The sequence below is a fragment of the Protopterus annectens genome, chromosome 12.part0 (assembly GCF_019279795.1).
Source record: "Protopterus annectens isolate FY-2018-M chromosome 12.part0, PAN1.0, whole genome shotgun sequence".
NCBI classification, from domain to species: domain Eukaryota; kingdom Metazoa; phylum Chordata; order Ceratodontiformes; family Protopteridae; genus Protopterus; species Protopterus annectens.
In genome coordinates, this window is record NC_056746.1 from 890,481,017 (window position 1) to 890,499,152 (window position 18,136).

The 18,136-nt window shown below is 42.1% G+C and overlaps 1 protein-coding gene across 9 annotated transcripts in view; it reads right to left on the minus strand.

Annotated features, from left to right (window-relative positions):
- Window positions 1–18,136, minus strand: part of SULF2 (sulfatase 2) — a 1,739,722-nt gene that overhangs the window by 145,232 nt on the left and 1,576,354 nt on the right. For all 9 annotated transcript variants that reach the window (XM_044089924.1, XM_044089923.1, XM_044089925.1 and 6 more), the window contains 2 exons: window positions 15,779–16,043; window positions 13,859–13,955 (listed from right to left, as the gene is read on the minus strand). In XM_044089924.1, the coding sequence (XP_043945859.1) occupies window positions 13,859–13,955; window positions 15,779–16,043 (362 nt within the window). The remainder of the gene's footprint in view (window positions 1–13,858; window positions 13,956–15,778; window positions 16,044–18,136) is intronic.

The window sequence follows — 18,136 nt, forward strand, 5'->3', positions numbered from 1 at the left end:
CAAAGGCAAAGTCTACTTGTGTTTGATCATAATATAGCACAGAATTGGAGCGTATTTGAGCAGGACTACGATATTTTCATACAAACAGTTTTTTCTGACAAAGATGCACATACAAGGGCATTAATTTTGTTTAACTTAGCTGGGTCAGAAGCCATTTGAAAGAGAACATTCATTTGTGTATGCACCAGAAGTATGTGCAGGAGAGGGGGCAAGCCATCATATTGTTGCACCGACTGAATCAAGGGAATACCCCGAGTGCTTAAAATGTAAATATAGAAAAATGTGCAACCCACAGACAAATGTTACATTAGAGAGGCAAAAAGCCAGGTGAAACATTTGCAGCTTATATCACTGACTTGAGAAACAAAGCTAAAATGTGCAGATTTGGTGACTTGAAAGATGAGTTAATAAAGGACAGGCTTGTGTGTGGTGTTAACAGTGCTGCAGTGAGAAAGATTTTGCTTCGTGACAGTGATTTAACAGAGTAAAGCCATAGAGATTTCTCAAATCCATGAGCTCACAGAAAGACACACAAGTATGCTTATAAGTGATAAGAGCATGGTTTCTATAGTCTCTACAGCAAACGCAGACAGCATGCAACACATGGCAAGCAGAAATAGGCCTAAGCACATGGCAGCGGCCACCCCTGCAGGCTCCCCCAGGAAATACTGGAGCTTTCTAGAAAGTTCCAAGCCTAGCTTAGTGAAAAGAGCATGCTCAGTACAGTATAAGAGTGAATCAGCAAAACCAAGTCAAGTCTTATTGTTAACTGTCGTAATTGTGGTGCCAACCATGAGTCTAAAAGGGAGAAGTGCTTAGCATTTGGTCAGCAATGACATAAGTGTAAAAAATTGAATCATTTTCAAAAATTTTGTAAATCAAGCAAACCTCATTCAGTTATTAAGAAAAGTTACCCAAAAAAGCAAGTTGATCATATAGAGAACTGCAACCCTACTTTCTATGTAGATGGTGTATCAGTGGTCAGTAAAAAAGGTTAATGCAGTAGATTTGTTGGCAAAGAAGGAAGTATTTTGTACTGTCCTGATCAATGGAAAACCCACAGAGCTCAAAGTAGACACTGTTTCAAAGTGTAATGTAATGTCAGCAGAAACATTTGCTAAAATGAAGGCTGGTGAGCAACTTAATTTGTTCAATTGTGCAAAGCTTGTTGCTTATGGAGGTGAAGAGATTCAAACCAAAAACTCAGTGATGTTTTCATGCTATTCAGCTAGGAACAGTTACAGCTTACAATTTTATGTAGTCCGAAAACCCGTGCAGTCGTTATTAGGTCTCAGAGACAGTTTAAAAATGAAACTGCTTTCTTTTACCAAAGTAGTACATCATGTAAGCACATGCTCCAGTTCCATCTTCAGTGATACTATTTTCTTAGAGTATGCTGATGTGTTCGATGACAAGCTAGGTAAACTTCCAGTTGTGTACTCCATGAAAGTAGACCCAGAGATCAGTCCAGTGGTCAGACCAGCAAGAAGACTTCCAATAGCTATGCAGGACAAAGTCAAGGTCCAGTTAGACAAGATGGTGAAGCAAGGTGTGATTTGTCTAGTCACAGAATCAACCGAGTGAGTATCTTCCATGGTAGCTGCTCATAAGAAAAATTCAGATGGAAATCAGAATATGCACTGAACCAAGAGACAAGGCATTAAAAAGACCTCATCATCCTATGTGGACAGTTGCAACCCTCATGCCAAATGCCACAGTTTTTTCTGTCTTAGATGCAGAGTCCATTTTGGCAAGTGATGCTTGATCGCAAATCTTCATTACTGACTACATTCAGCAATTTTTTTCAGGCTATCTGTGTGCTATAATAGTTGACGATTTACTAATTGGAGGTATTGGTGAAGTAGAGCATGACAGAAACCTCAGGAAAGTTCTGTATAGCGTGTGTGAAGTGAATTTAAAGCTCAATCCTCTGAAATGCAAATTCAGACTACCAGAAGTTATTTATGTAGGTCATTTATTTACCAGTACAGGCTTACAACCAGATCCTTCAAATCAAGCAGCCATTCTTGAGATACCGGCTCCAGACAATGTCCAAGCCCTACAGCGTTTTCTTGGTATGGTTAACAATTTGGTCAAATTCATTCCTGACTTTAGTGAGTTATCAGCACCTGTAAGAAAGCTGACATGCAAAAATGTTGCATGGTCATGGGTAGAACAACACCAGAGAGCATCTGATAACCTCAAACATCAAATTGTTAACCCATCTACATTAAGATACTATGATGTCCGCAAACCAGTAGATCTTTCCTGTGATGCTTCAAAGTTCAGTCTTGGTGCAGTTATTCTTCAAGAGGGCAGACCAGTTGCCTATACACCTAGAACTCTTACCCAAACTGAGATGCAGTATGCTTAAATTGATAAGGAACTCTTGGCTATTGTGTTCACATGTTCGAAGTTCCATGATAACATTTATGGCCAAGCAATCCAGAAACTGGCCATCAACCTCTAGTTTCTATTTTAAAGAAGCCTATGCATTCCACTCCAGCAAGACTACAAAGAATGATGCTCAAATTGCAAAAGTACAATTTCAAAATGTTCTATACAAAAGGTAAACATCTTTATCTGGCTGATACTTTAACCGGATCGCCCAGAAATTCCACGTAACAGATTGATGCAGAGACTTTTGACTTTGATGTTATGGAAGTGCATAATTTTTCCACCAAGAGACTTGATGAGCTGAGAGATCATACAAAGACTGATCCAATTTTGCAAAAGCTCAACCATTTTATCACCCGCAGGATGGACGTCAAAGCAATCCTATGTACCACCAGAAGTACAGCCTTACTTTCTATACAGAGATGAGATGCTGATGGAAAATAGTATCATTTTCAAAGATCCAAAAGTTATTGTTCCTACTTCCTTACATGAATACATTCAGATTTTGCATCATGGCCACCCAGGTTCTGATTCTACCAAAAGAACAGTGAGAGGACTAGTATTTTGGTCTTCTTTATCAAAAGATATTGATAAAGTGTTTTCTTCTTGTTCAGTGTGTGTCGCATTTGCAAAAAGAGCCACTTCAGCTAAGCCAAATTCCTGAACTACCTTGGTCAACAGTAGCAAGTGACATATTTGAGTGCAACAGTCAACATTAGTTAGTGTTAATAGACTCTTATTTTAACTAGTTTGAGATCGATCTGCTACCTAACCTAACGTCCAGTGCTGTTATTACTAAGATGAAACATCATTTCTCAGTCCATGGTAGTCCACACAGTTATTTCTGACAGTGGTTCTCAGTTTACCAGTCAATTGTTTCAGAGATTTACTAAAGAGTGAGACTTTATCCATGTTACTAGCAGTCTTGAATATCCTCAGTCAAATGGCTTTGCTGAACATGCAGTACAGAGTGCAAAGCAATTACTGGAGAGGTCAAAGTGTGACAATACTGTTATCTTCTTGAATTTACTTAATCTCAGAAATATACCCTGTGACAACCAACTAGGCTCACCTGCTCAGGTACTTCTACCTAAGCAAACAAGAACAACATTGTCTATCAGTTCTACTTTGTTGGTGCCTAATGCCAAAAACAACAGAGTAATCAAAGCCCAACTTTTTAAGAAGCATTCTTCCCAGAAGTCCAGCTATGACAAAAGGAACAGATTTTTTCGTCAGTTAAAAGAAGGAGAGACAGTGAAGATGCAAACGGCAAAAGGCTTTAATCTAACTGGTCAAGTGAGAGGTATATGTACAGAGCTGAGTTCCTATTTAGTGTAATCTGAGGGTATAGAATACAGGAGAAACTGCAGACATCTTCTTCCTGTATCAGATATGATATTGTAACATCGTACCTGTGATACAGACTTTAGATCTCAGAGCAACCCAGACAATGTTCATACTGAAGAACATGTCACAGTATTCATTTTCATTCCTGATGATGTCCCAGATGTCCCCAAAGATGAACATTCCTTGAAGATAGTCCCCGTTGCTAGATCCAATTCTGATTTTTACATTACTTGTTCAGGTCATATTTCCAGGCTTAGTGTAAAATACATGGCAACCTGGACATAATTGTTTTATATGTGTCTGATTTTGTATGACTGTATGTCAGATAACTAGTTCTGTATAACTGCATGTCAAAAGATCATTTCTGTTAATTGCATGTCATTGAATACTGTACTTTCATATAAGGACTATTTCTCAAAGAAAGGGGATGTAGATCAGAGTGTGTGTATGCACCTATAAGAAATATTTCCAGATGTAGCACATGCATATAAAAACAGAGCACATGCAGGCAGCAGTGTCATTTTGAGAGAACAGCAAGAGTGTTAACATGTATGAGTGTGGTAGTCAGTTTGTTTATAATTTTACTTACATTTAAGTTACAAAGCCACATTTCTGATGTGTTTGTGTGTAATAAAGCTGCTTGAACAGAACCCACGAACATTCGTCTGCTTTATCTTGACCAGACCAGTGACACTTAGCAGGGATTGATATCAGAGTACAGGCAAAGAGAAAGGGATAAGGGGAATCCTAAATGAAAGATCTACTCTGGAGAGTTTTTAGTTGAATCTAGAGCAAAAGCTGCTGTTACAAAGGGATAATTAGTAAGGCATATACAACATTGCACCATAACTGTAAGAATCAGAGGATGTTAAAAAAGACCAGGAAGAGAGCCTGGAAAAGCAATTTACAAGGAAGCAGTGGCAGAACATATATATGACTCCCAAATATGCAACAAAGTCTAGAGGATATGGGATTTTTGCTTGGAAGTGTTTGCTTAGGTATTTCTGGTAGATGGCAAATGGAGGTGTGATGGGGAAGAAAGAGGTAATTGGGAACATATATTTTGAGAATGCAATGAGTTTGCAGACTTTAAAAAAATCCCTAAAGAGTACTCTGTCAGAAATACTGGCTGAACAAATGGGTGTAACTAAGGAAATTATTTTTTGATCTGGGATACAGGATTTGAATTGCCTAGACTTGGTTAAACTTTGTTAAATTTTAATTATGGTGTCTTTCTAAACCAACTGTCTTTGAAACTGGAACAGTGGTCTTTAGAAAAGGGTAGGAGCAAATTACATATAAAAAAATAAATGCGCAGTACATCAGAGCTGTGGGCAAAAGCAACGGAGAAAGCAAGATCTCCGTTGCTTTTTTTTTACTGTTTTCGCTATGTTAAATGGGTTTAACATAGCGAGACAATTTTAAAATAAGCAACGGAGATGTCCGTTGCTTATTTTAAAACTGTCTCGCTATGTTAAACCCATTTAACATAGTGAACAAAAAGCAACGGAGATCTTGCTTTCTCCGTTGCTTTTTAAAACCTGTCTCGCTATGTTAAATGGGTTTAGCATAGCGAGACAGCTTTAAAATAAGCAACGGAGATCTCCGTTGCTTATTTTAAAGCTGTCTCGCTATGTTAAACCCATTTAACATAGCGAGACAGTGTTTTAAAAGTAGAGTTATACTAATGGAAAAAAGTCCGGGCGACCGGACCTTTTTCCATTAGTATAACTCGATTTACAATGTGCACGTTGGCCAATCAGCGTGCACGTTTTGGGGGGGTCATGGTATAATATGGTTTTCTTCACCATCTGAAACATTTGTTTCTACTGTTTTACTCTACCTGCCAACATGAGTCAGTATTATAAAATTGCATCTGAAGAAGACATTTACTGCCCTGAATCTACATGTGCTGTTGCAGCTAGCAGTGAATTTTAGGTGTGGAACAAAGTAGAACAGAGAAGGCAGACAGAGCTTTTGTAAGCATTGCTTCAGCTTGTTGCCCAGGTGCTGCTGTGGTACATATTCAGACTTGGGGGCTCCCCTGCCTAAGAAGTAGAGTTGCACACAGGCCTATAATTGATGATCACCTAGTGAAACCTACAGAAAATCACACAATTACTATGTAGAAAACAGCTGTTGAATAAACCAAAGTCAAGGTAGCATGTAGACACAGGAGAGAAGTCATGCCAAACAAATGCAACATTTTCTGACTGAGTGACCAAAATGATAAATGAGGAAGAAGGGGAGCTAGAAATGCAGTGAGGAAAACGTCATCACAGCAGCACATTCAAGGTGAGCGAATAGGTGAGGCAACCTCAGACTAGGTTATTATTGTTGTTTGTGGTGATAGCCCAGATAAAACAAGGAATGCAGAAGCTTACAAGAGGCTAAAACTAAAGTTCACACTAAAGAAATTAGTCTGATTTAAGTGTCAAACCACAGAGTGAATCAGTGCATCTGGTCTGGTTTAATCATTTTGCAAACAGCACTGCAGATGATCAATAGGGAAAAGCATGATTTTATGCAGAACAGACCTATTAATGAATATATTATCAATGTTGAAACGGCATAAAAGAATCAAATAAAGCCAAAACAAAACAAACAAAAAAAAAGTACATATGATAAACAAAATTAAACTTCAAATAAAGCAGCAGTGTACAATTGCATTGCTGAAGATGTGAGCAAGGCAAGTGTGTGGCTATTGTTCTGCTCCTTCTATAGCAGTGCATTTAATAAAGAAGTCTAACATGCCTTGCATGGTACACTGATGGTTTATTTGCAGTTTACAAATAACAGCAAAGCCACAAGTGGAAAAAGGTAAACCACTGGTTGCATCACATGATCTTCAAATAAATAACCAACATGACAGAGGACTAATGAAGGCTTAGGTCATTCTGGGCAGGTGAAGAAAGGCACATTGTCAGTAAGAAAAGATGGTATTATCCTAGCACACAAACAGTGGGAGTACCACAAGCAACTCTGTAAATCCTATTCCTCTTAAAAAATGCACATGAAAATCAGGAATATATACATCTATTGTCATGCAAAGTGTGCCCATATGTGTGGACATAGTATCCATCTCAGATGCTACAGACTCATGTTTAAAATGCAGCCAGATAGTCAGTACAAGACAGGAGGGAACTTGACCTTTAGCTGTCTTGCACTCAAGATAAGCACTTCTTCAGTTCCATTGCACTCAGCCTCTGGAAAAGGTCTAAGAGACTGCAGAAGGAGCTTAGGCAAGGACCTGAGCTGACTTCTCATCTAAGGCCACTGCAGGCCTATCATGGGAATGAGACTGGTAGACAAAAGCAAAGCAATCAATCTGTACAGGGTTTCACACCTACCTTTGACTCACCTCTTAAAAACGAATGAAACGTTCTTAGGTGGCAACTTCCTCAGGATCAGCAAGTTGAAAAAAAAATCCACAAAACCACATGAAGGGAGATGAAAGAAACTTAATATGTATGCAGAAAGGAAAGGAAAGAACAATGTGATCTAAGCATTTAAATATCTCAGGATAATAAACAGCCCAAGAGAATACATTTAGAAAAAGGTGTGAAAAGGAGAGTAGACAAGTTAAGGAGTAAGTGGATGAAAGGATATGAACAAGAAATTATGTACTCTCCATAACGTTCGATGTATGTAGCCCATCTCACCTCACATTCTTACCCATGGGTTCGGAGCCAAATATCGGCTCCGACTCCACCAAACTTTTCTAGCTTGAAGTCTTCTATTGGCTGGGCTAAGCAGGTATCCCATGCTGCACTGCTCCATATCCCCAGATCTAGTTTGCTGCGAACACTCATTCATACCCCATGCACAACAACATCCGAGTAAATTAGAATAAACTAAAGGTGAAGGGAACTCTATCAATCAGACCTAACCTCCAGATCCTCCAGGAAGGGGGAAGGTGGGAGGGTAAGTAAGAATGTGAGGCGAGATGGACTACATAAATTGAACATTATGGTGAGTACATAACTTCTTGATGTTATGTAGTCCAATCTCGCCTACATTCTTACCTGTGGGACAGCGTCCCTAGCACCTACATCCTGGGAGGCTCATAGGAGATACTCCTGAGTACTGTGGAACCAAAGAAAGACCTGCCCCTAGATACCACATCCAACTTGTAATGAGTAACAAATGTGTGAGGAGAAGTCCAAGTAGCGCCGCACAAATATCATCCATAGACAATCTGGCTTGATAGGTTGTAGATGTAGATACAGCCCGGATAGAGTGAGCCTTGACCGGAAGTGGTAGGTCTTTACCTCCTGAGGAATAAACGAAAGAGATGCAACTGGATATCCATCTGGATAGGGTGATTTTGGAGACAGGGGACCCAATTTTGTTTTCTGAAAAGGAGACAAACAGTTGATCAGATTTTCGGAGATCTTTAGTTCGGTGCAGATAGAAACGTAACTGTCTGTGTACATCTAATTGATGAAATTTAAATTCTGCCTTGTTAGAAAAATGGGGAAAAAATACTGGCAACTCAAAAGATTGATTAAGATTAGATATGGACTCCACTTTAGGAAGAAAGGAAGGGCTTGGTCTAAGAGAAACCCTGTTCTTATGAAAGATCAAGTATGGAGGTTTGATACAAAGAGCTTGAATTTCTGAAACTCGCCTGGCTGATGTGATGGCTATTACAAATGCAGTTTTCCAGGTCAAGAATTTTAAGTTGCCGGTAGCTGCGGGCTCGAAGGGTGGTGAAGTAAGGGCTTGCAGGACAAAATTTAGATCCTAGGGCATGATAGATTCTGAGACTGGAGGACGGAGTAGCAGAGTGCCCTTCAGGAAAGCCTTACAGAGTCTGTGAGACATCAGACTAGGCTCATTAGCAACATGAAAGTTAGAAATCGCTGCCAATTGAACTTTAATGGTAGCTGACGCTGAGCCCTGATGGAAAAGCATAGACAAAAACTCCAAGACTGAAGCAATCGGGGCTGTGTAAGGGTCAATTCCTTGGGTATGAGCCTAAATAGAAAACCTCTTCCATTTGCTAGAATAAATCTTCCTGGTAGAGGGCTTATGAGAGGAAGATAAAATATGAACTACCCCAGGTGAAAAGTGATGAAGCCTAACTAACGACGGAAGTGGAGTAGCCAGGCTGTCAACCGGAGGGTCTGCAGAGAGGGGTGGAACTGTCCCGACATGTGTCAGTAAATCTGGTTGTGGGTCCAGAATCCAAGGTGTGTCCACAATGTAGGGTTGGAGAAAGGGGAACCAGACTTGACGAGGCCAGTGTGGAGCAATCAGAATCATTCTGCTTCCCAAGGACTGCACTTTCTGAATCACTTTTGATAGCAAGGGAAACAGAGGGAAAGCATAAAGCAGACCGGAGGGCCAATCGTGAACTAGAGCATCCCTGGGTAACTCCCCCTGTGGGGGGATCAGCGTGAAGTAGCTGCTGCATTTGGCATTGAGGGGGCTGATCTGTTGAAGATTCGTTCTGCAACTAGACGATTCAGGGACCACTCATAAGGCATCAGAACAGCTCTGCTTAGCCTGTCCGCTATCATGTTGGACTCCCCCGGAATGTGCGTTGCCACCAGAAACCATTGGGAAGATACTGCCCACTGCCACAATCGCATGGCCTCTCTGCATAGGGGGTATGATCTGGTTCCCCCTGCTTGTTCATATACCACACCACTGACATGTTGTTTGAGTGTATTGCAATAGTCCCTAGAGGTAGAAAGCTCTGAAGTGCCTGCAGTGCAAGTAGCATCGCTCTCATCTCTAGGACGTTGATATGCAGATGTATCTCGTCATCTTGCCACATGCCTTGGACTGTCCTGCCGAGATAATGTCCCCACCACCCCATCTGGGAGGCATCCGTGGTCACTGTGGCAACTGGGGTTGGTGGAACGAAGGGTTTTCCCCTGTCCAGATTGTTGGTGCAAAGCCACCAACTGAGATCCTGTTTGCATCTGTCCGTGAGCAAAATAGGGTGGGAAAGTGGAAGTTTCTGGAGAGACCATTGAGCAAAGAGGAGCCATTGAAGAATCCTCATATGCAATCTCATTAGAGGGACCAACATAATTGTTGCTGCCATAGTCCCCAGGAGTTGAAGAACCCATCTTGCCTGCGCTTTCCTGAGGGGTAGCAGGGCGTGCACCTGTTGCTGTAAGACTCTGATTTTTTTCCTGCAGTAGAAAGGCTCGCATTTGAATGGTGTCTAACTCTGCACCTATAAAAATGACACACTGTGAGGGTGACAAGGCAGATTTTTCCCAGTTCAACTGTTGAAAGAGAGTGATGGTAGCATCCCTGGTTTGGATAAGTAGATGCCTGGTGGGGGTGGTAAGGAGCCAGTCATCCAGATACGGAAACACTTGGAATCCTAGACGTCTCAAGTGAGCTGTCACCACTGCCATACACTTGGTGAACACCCTGGGGGCTGTGGTGAGACCAAAGGGCAGGGCTCGAAACTGGAAATGACTGGCTCCCAGACGGAAACGTAGGTGACTCCTGGATGCCCTGTCCATTTTGACATGGTAGTAAGCATCCTTGAGGTCGATGGAGCACATCCATACTTCTTCTCCCAACAATGGGAGAATCGATTGTAGTATGACCATATGGAACTTGGACTTCTGTACATAGTTGTTCAGTTGGCTGAGATCTAATATGGGTCTCAGGTCCCCTGTTCTTTTCGGCACCAAAAAGAATCTTGAATAAGTCCCTAATCCAATCTGTTCTGAGGTGACATGCTGGATGGCTCCCTTTCCTAACAGCTTTGAAACTTCTGAAGCTGCCTGATCCCTTTGACTGGGTGGAACATCCGAGATTTTTCTGACTGGAGGCGAAAAGGGGATGATATAACCTCCGGAAATTATTCGTAATAGCCATCAGTCCTGGGTGATGCTTTGCCAGGCTTCCGGGTATAACGATATTCGAGCCTTGACTGGCTCCGGAAATGCACAGTTGGGCATCCCATCAGGAATGATGGTAGGGAGAGCCGCGAAAGGAATCGCGGTCTCCCGAATTGTGGGGGCACCCCTCTGCCTCTAGGACGGCATCTCCCTGAATAACCTCCCCTCCTCTGCCTCTGGAGGGGGACTCACCTTGTGCAGCAGGAAAAAACCTCTGTGATTTTTTTGAACCACATCTTCCATCTCTCCACTGGGCCTTGGGACAAGGCCTAGAGGGAAGGGAAAAACGGACCCCTACAGCAGACAGGGTCTTTCCCTCTTGCTCGCACCTGGTGAGGGTGTCTTTCACTTTGGTTCCGAACAAAGAAGAACCATCAAAGGGAGCGTCAGTGAAAGAAGACTTGAAGGCCTCCGCAAAATGACAAAGCCACAGCCAGGCTTGCTTTCTAAGGGCAACTCCTGAGCTTGCTGCCCTGCTCGCTCCCTCATCTGCATACGAAATGAGCCGCATGGAGGAGGTAACGATGGAATTGAGGGTAGAGACATGTGCGTTAACCGTCTGGGCCACCGCCTCAGGCACGTTACCCACAAGAGTATCTCCTACCTCCTTGAGGAGATCTCTCTGGAGCCGAGTAAAATGAGACAGGTAGTTCAGTGACCATAAGTTAAAGGTTGATGATGAGAGGGTACACTTCCCGTACTGGTCCCTTGTTAGGAGGATGGACTCCTTCTGAGTGGCCGCCGCCACCACCATGGCATCCACAGGGACTCCTTTGGACAAAAACTCCTTACCCGGGGGAGCAGAAAGAAATTTATTGGGTCTCCTGGGTGCGGGTTCCACAGAATCAGGGTTCTCCCACACCCTCCGACAAATTAAATCCAGGAGCTTGTCGAAGGGTGGGGACACCCAGGAGGCAGAGGGTTGAGCACCAAAGGCCTTCAGGATGACCGACTCCTCCTCGAAGGGGGCTTTGGATGGCCAGTCACCTCTTTGTTTCAATATCTCCAGGATGTCGGAGAAAGAAACATCATCAGAGGATGACTTGGGGGACCCCTCCGATTCCTCGAGGTCAGTATCTGAGGTGAGAGACTCATCCTGGGAGTCTATGTGCACGTTTTATTTCTAGGGGACTCCTCAGGCAAGAACTCTGAAGGGCCCTCAGAAAGTTGGGGACCACTCGTGGGGGTATCCCTAGGCCTTGGAGCTCTGCTGTCTACAGATAGGTGATGATCAGAGGCTCTCACCGGAGTGGTAGGGGACAGAATGACTGACCTGCATGATGTAGCTGATGATCTGGCCAGCGCAGTCTGCATGGCCTCAAAGGTGGGCCCCCCTGAATCCAAGGACCGACCAGCCTCCGAGACCATGACAGGAGTCGGGGTTCCTCGAGCCAAGGCACCGAGCGGGAGACTAGGAACCGAAATGTGTCCCGAGGTGTCCCCCTTGGGCCTGACTGAAGAATCCCGAGTCCCGAACCCCGTGGATGGCGCTGACGGGGTCGGAGCTGACATCGGTACCGATAGGCCCGGAGGGGCCATTGGAACCGACCTAGGAACATCACATGGAGCGGAACATTCTGGCTCCGAAGACAGAGATGCGCTCGGAGGAGGAATGACCGAAGAAGGTATCGGGATGGGCTCCGGAGCCAACTGGGACTGAGCTGAAAACAATTTTGCCAAAACCGGTGACTGAAGGAGCCTCTGCACCACCCTATCGACATCCACATCTGAAAGAGTCCTGGAGGATTTGGAGGACAGGGAGGGAGATTGAGATCTCCTCTCAGGTGACACTGGTCTAATACTGGGCAATCGGCTCTGAAGAGGTTCCAATATAATTGGAAACAAAGCTGGTTCCATCAACACCGACACTTACTGTGGCCCCAAGGACAGTGGAGCCGAGGAGGTCAAAGCAAGTTTAGTGACTTTCTCCAATGGCTCTGAAGAAACTGAAGGAGCTGGAGACCTCTTTTTAGACTTTGAGGATTTTGATTTAGAACTGGAAGTAGAATCCATGGCCTCTTCGAACGAGGGTGTCAAGAGTCCCTTTAGAATTAGCTTATTCTTCCTTTCTTGGAGCACTCTGGGACTAAAAGCATGGCAGAAGCTGCAGGACTCCTGCAGATGGATTGCTCCCAGACAACAGACGCACACACAATGTCCATCGGTGATGGACATCTTGTAACCACAATTAGAGCACTTTTTAAAACCCGAAGGTTTGTGCTCCTTGGAATTTTGGACATATTAAACAAGTAATCACAAATAATCACAAATACCCAGACAATGAACAAGTCCCTGTCTGACAGGAAAAATGACACAAGCACACAAAACACCACTAAGCGCGGGAACAAATTTTTTTACACAACCCAGCACATTCAAGGACGACTAGGGCTAAAAACCTCTAACTAAAATGGTTTTCTGACCACGTACACAGAAGGGACACTGACACTAAAACCTCTAACTCAAACGGTTTTAGGAGCGAAACAACACAGGACAAGAGGGAAGGACTAGGTCCTCTAACTGAAAGGGGCTTAGCCCGATGGACCAGCTAGTGGGATACCACAAACCACAATCACACTACAGAAAAAACAACACAACACCAATTAGAAATAGCTATTAAAATAGCTTTTTGTTTGTAACAAGTTTTCTCAGAATAACAAGAAAAAAGGACACTTAGCCACAACCAAGAGCGAGACCGCGTCCGAGCTACATGAGCGGCAAATGAGATCTGGGGATATGGAGCAGTGCAGCATGGGATACCTGCTTAGCCCAGCCAATAGAAGACTTCGAGCTAGAAAAGTTTGGCCAAGTCGGAGCCGATATTTGGCTCCGAACCCACGGGTAAGAATGTAGGCGAGATTGGACTAGATAACATGTAGAGCTTCTGTCTTCATGGAGTTCATTATAATTACATGGAGCTGATCCTTGACCATGTTCTGGTGTCAGATGTGTTGGAGGATTTCAATAAGTGGGAAAGATAAAAAAGTGCAACAAACTAAAATGTGTGTTACGTCTGAAGATGCCCAACATGTCTAAGAATTAAGGAGAGGAGATGGTCGTCTGCCCTTCTAATGGTGATGACAACAGAGAAAAGTTAACTAGGAATCTGCTTTGCCCAAATTACATACTTTTCTCCCTGAGCTACTTTCCCTTAAGCATTTTATATAAAATTTTCTATCATCACATACATGGGAAGAACATGCACTGATTTATTTCCAATAAATAAAATAAAAATGACAAACCTCATGATCAATGTGGAGTTTGTGGTCCTTCCATGCTTGGAGTGATTTATACAGTACAGTGTCACACTGAACAGTGTCATTTGCAAGGATGAAGCATCTATTAGAAATAAGAAAACAGTTTAGGGAAACAATGAAAAAAGGCAAACTGTCCATCTAAAGACTATTCATTCACTGTTATAAAATATATGTGTAGACTGTATTATATTTAGCAAATACTATTTGCAACTAACCTACAGCAATTTACTGATGCCCTGCTTTGCAAAGCAAGTATTTAATCCAAAACACACAGTAGCACTCAGCATTCATACAGACACACATACATATACATATTTAGATAGGTCTACTTCAACAACTGCGGTGGTGCTGCGGTAGCGTTGTCGCCTCGTAGTAAGACATTGTCCTGTTCAATTCTCAGCTAGAGCGTCTTCTGTGTGGAGACGTGTGAATGGGCGTACCTTCGTTGAAGGTTGTGCATCAAGGCTGGCAACTCGGCACGTAAAAATCTACTGCCAATCATTAGCACACCGGAGTTCTGCTGTGGCTACCCCTAACCAGGAAAAGCCAAAAGACACAAAAAGATAGGTCTACTTCAAAGGAGTGAAATTTCAAAACACTGAACCTTTGATCAGTGAAGACCAGATGATTGAAGTTGCGAAATATCGACCATTGTGAAAGAGAAATTTCAATTCTCTTCACTGTAGTGAGATCTCAAAGTTAGTAATATTTAAGCAGCAGGGGGTGTGGGGGTGCAGGGGGGCTTGTCCCCTGCAAAAACATGAAAGAAGATGTTTTCACCTGTTAGATTTTTTTTTAAGGTTCCACATTTCACAACTTCAATAATCTGGTCTTAGATTATCAGAGATTAGATGTGATATTTCAGTCTTTTGAAGTAGACCCATATATGTACACACACACAAACACACACACACACACACACACATATATATATATATATATATATATATATATATATATATATATATTTATATCACAAAACCTTTCTTCTGTCATGAGGTGTAAAACAACTGGCACAAGCCAATAATATCAGACCTGTGCCACTCCAAAGAGTACAAGTTTAAGAGTAACTGCCACTTGTGATGGTAAATATCAAACATTACCTCCTCCTACTGAGTTAATAATGAACATATCAGTGCCCGGCTCACCTGGCTCTGTTCCTGCTTCATTTACCAATACTGCTGGTGATAAGAGTAATCATTAGCTGTGTTTCATTGTATCGATACAGCACATAGCAACAAAATGGGAGCATTGTTATCAGAAACTGCTCTGGGATTATGTAACAGATAATTACATCAAATTATATTCAGTTTTATTTTTTACGAAAAACAGCTACTTCATTTTATAAGTGTAATAACTCAATTTAAGGTGTGCATTAAAACAGTTCAGTGCATTTCTTATCAACACGAACACTCTAGTTCCTCTGTCATGCTCTATTCATATGCACATGTGCACGCACACACGCGCGCGCACACACACACACACACACACACACACACACACACACACACACACACACACACACACATATGCTTGTAGAAAAATGGGAAAAAGGGGGCTGATGATGATGATGATTTATTTATTTTCTGATTTAGTTTTGAAAAAAGCAGGGTTTCTGTTTTTGCATATTTTATTTTTATTTTTCTAAGCAGGCTCTTCTCAGTTGTCAACACTTTGTTGTCTCATTTTTTTCGAATGTCATTCTTTCCACATTCTCAGCTTATGGCTTGACCCTTCACATTTCCAAACATTTTATGATCAAGCAGTATAATTGTGATAAAAACAAACAAAAAAAAAAACAAACAAAAAAAGAAGAACGTAAGCATGCCAGCATTTTCTGCACACAAGTATCCTAATATGGAGTGGTAAAGCCTATGACCAACACCATACTTATGTCATACAGACCTGTGAGTGACTTTAATGGAGGTTGGGGCTGTAAGCTCATTAGTCAGGCTCAGGCTGCCAGTGCCACTGTATTCTGCTGTGTCTTTATCTTCCTCCTCCTCTTCCTCTTCCTCCAGATCATCTTGTGCTCTGGTGTGCCTTTTGGTAATGTTCTTAGAATATACTGGCTGGTAACCATCTTCTAGTTCAACATTAAAAAGCTCTCCATTCAGTTCAATGGCCACATTTCTAGTGGAACGATTACGTGCATAGCTTGCTTTATACTCTTTAAAAAAGGAAGTGCATTTTGGTAAAATGAAACAGTTATATTATATTCATTTCATCTTTCTAGAGTAAATTTCAAATGCTGTACAGCAGTACAAAAACAGTTTTATGCATGCACCACACATCAAATTACTGAACTGTCAAATAAGATTAAATTGCTTTCAAAAACTTGGTACATTTTAAAATGTAAAGTAAGACAATGCAAGCAAAACACTTTAAAATACACTCTAATAAAATTCTACACCATGTGACAACCTGAAATAGCTTATTTTAAAGAAATACTGGTGTACAGTAGTAGAATTAAAAATCACAAAAGGTATATACATTCCTATTGGACATGAAGTCACTCTTTATCTTTTGCAGACATACTGAAAAAATATACTTCAATAAACCTGCATGCAGAATGGCAAACATCCATATATGCAGTCCTTAAAACTGCAAAAATTACAACTCGGCCCAAATTAGTGTAAGCTGCAGATAATTATTCTTAGCGCCTAAGCTGTGGCAACTCATGGTTAACAACAATTATGAGAGTATTGAGGGTGTAGCCTTTGAATCTCTCCAAAAGCCCTCAAAAAATATTTCCAAAAAGGTGGAGTTAGAACTGTGATTTTTTTTTTTTTTTTTTTTTGCAGTTTACAGTTTTGCCATGACTTTTTGCAGTTATGAACTTTGAAATACTGTATGAATGCCTTAAAAAAATAACCTCTGAGAATAAATGCTTCCATACAGTAATTGCTTCACAGTCAGGGTCCAGTGCTACAGACTTCTACTCAAACCAAATAAATATAGTGTAATGGACCAGGAAAACTTGATGTATCTACATCAATATTGTTTACATGAAACCTGCATTCTCTGTATAGCTTGTCTACTAACCAAGTATGTTAGACTAAAGATACTGTGGGTGTGTGTGTTGTGTGATGTCAGACTGCAGACTAAGATCACCATGTGTGATGTCAGACTGCAGACTAAGATCACCATGTGGGATGTCAGACTGCAGACTAAGATCACCATGTGGGATGTCAGACTGCAGACTAAGATCACCATGTGGGATGTCAGACTGCAGACTAAGATCACCATGTGGGATGTCAGACTGCAGACTAAGATCACCATGTGGGATGTCAGAATGCAGACTAAGATCACCATGTGGGATGTCAGACTGCAGACTAAGATCACATGTGGGATGTCAGACTGCAGACTAAGATCACCATGTGGGATGTCAGACTGTAGACTAAGATCACCATGTGTGATGTCAGACTGCAGACTAAGATCACCATGTGTCATGTCAGACTGCAGACTAAGATCACCATGTGTCATGTCAGACTGCAGACTAAGATCACCATGTGGGATGTCAGACTTCAGACTAAGATCACCATGTGGGATGTCAGACTGCAGACTAAGATCACCATATGTGTGATGTCAGACTGCAGACTAAGATCACCATGTGTCATGTCAGATTGCAGACTAAGATCACCATGTGGGATGTCAGACTGCAGACTAAGATCACCATGTGGGATGTCAGACTGCAGAATAAGATCACCATGTGGGATGTCAGACTGCAGACTAAGATCACCATGTGGGATGTCAGACTGCAGACTAAGATCACCATATGTGTGATGTCAGATTGCTCACCATGTGGGATGTCAGACTGCAGACTAAGATCACCATGTGGGATGTCAGACTACAGACTAAGATCACCATGTGTGATGTCAGACTGCAGACTAAGATCACCATGTGTGATGTCAGACTGCAGACTAAGATCACCATGTGGGATGTCAGACTGCAGACTAAGATCATCATATGTGTGATGTCAGACTGCAGACTAAGATCACCATGTGTCATGTCAGACTGCAGACTAAGATCACCATGTGGGATGTCAGACTGCAGACTAAGATCACCATGTGTGATGTCAGACTGCAGACTAAGATCACCATGTGTGATGTCAGACTGCAGACTAAGATCACCATGTGTGATGTCAGACTGCAGACTAAGATCACCATGTGTGATGTAAGACTGCAGACTAAGATCACCATGTGGGATGTCAGACTGCTGTGGTGACTTTAGTCTGCATATATGTTCTGATGCTGGATTCAG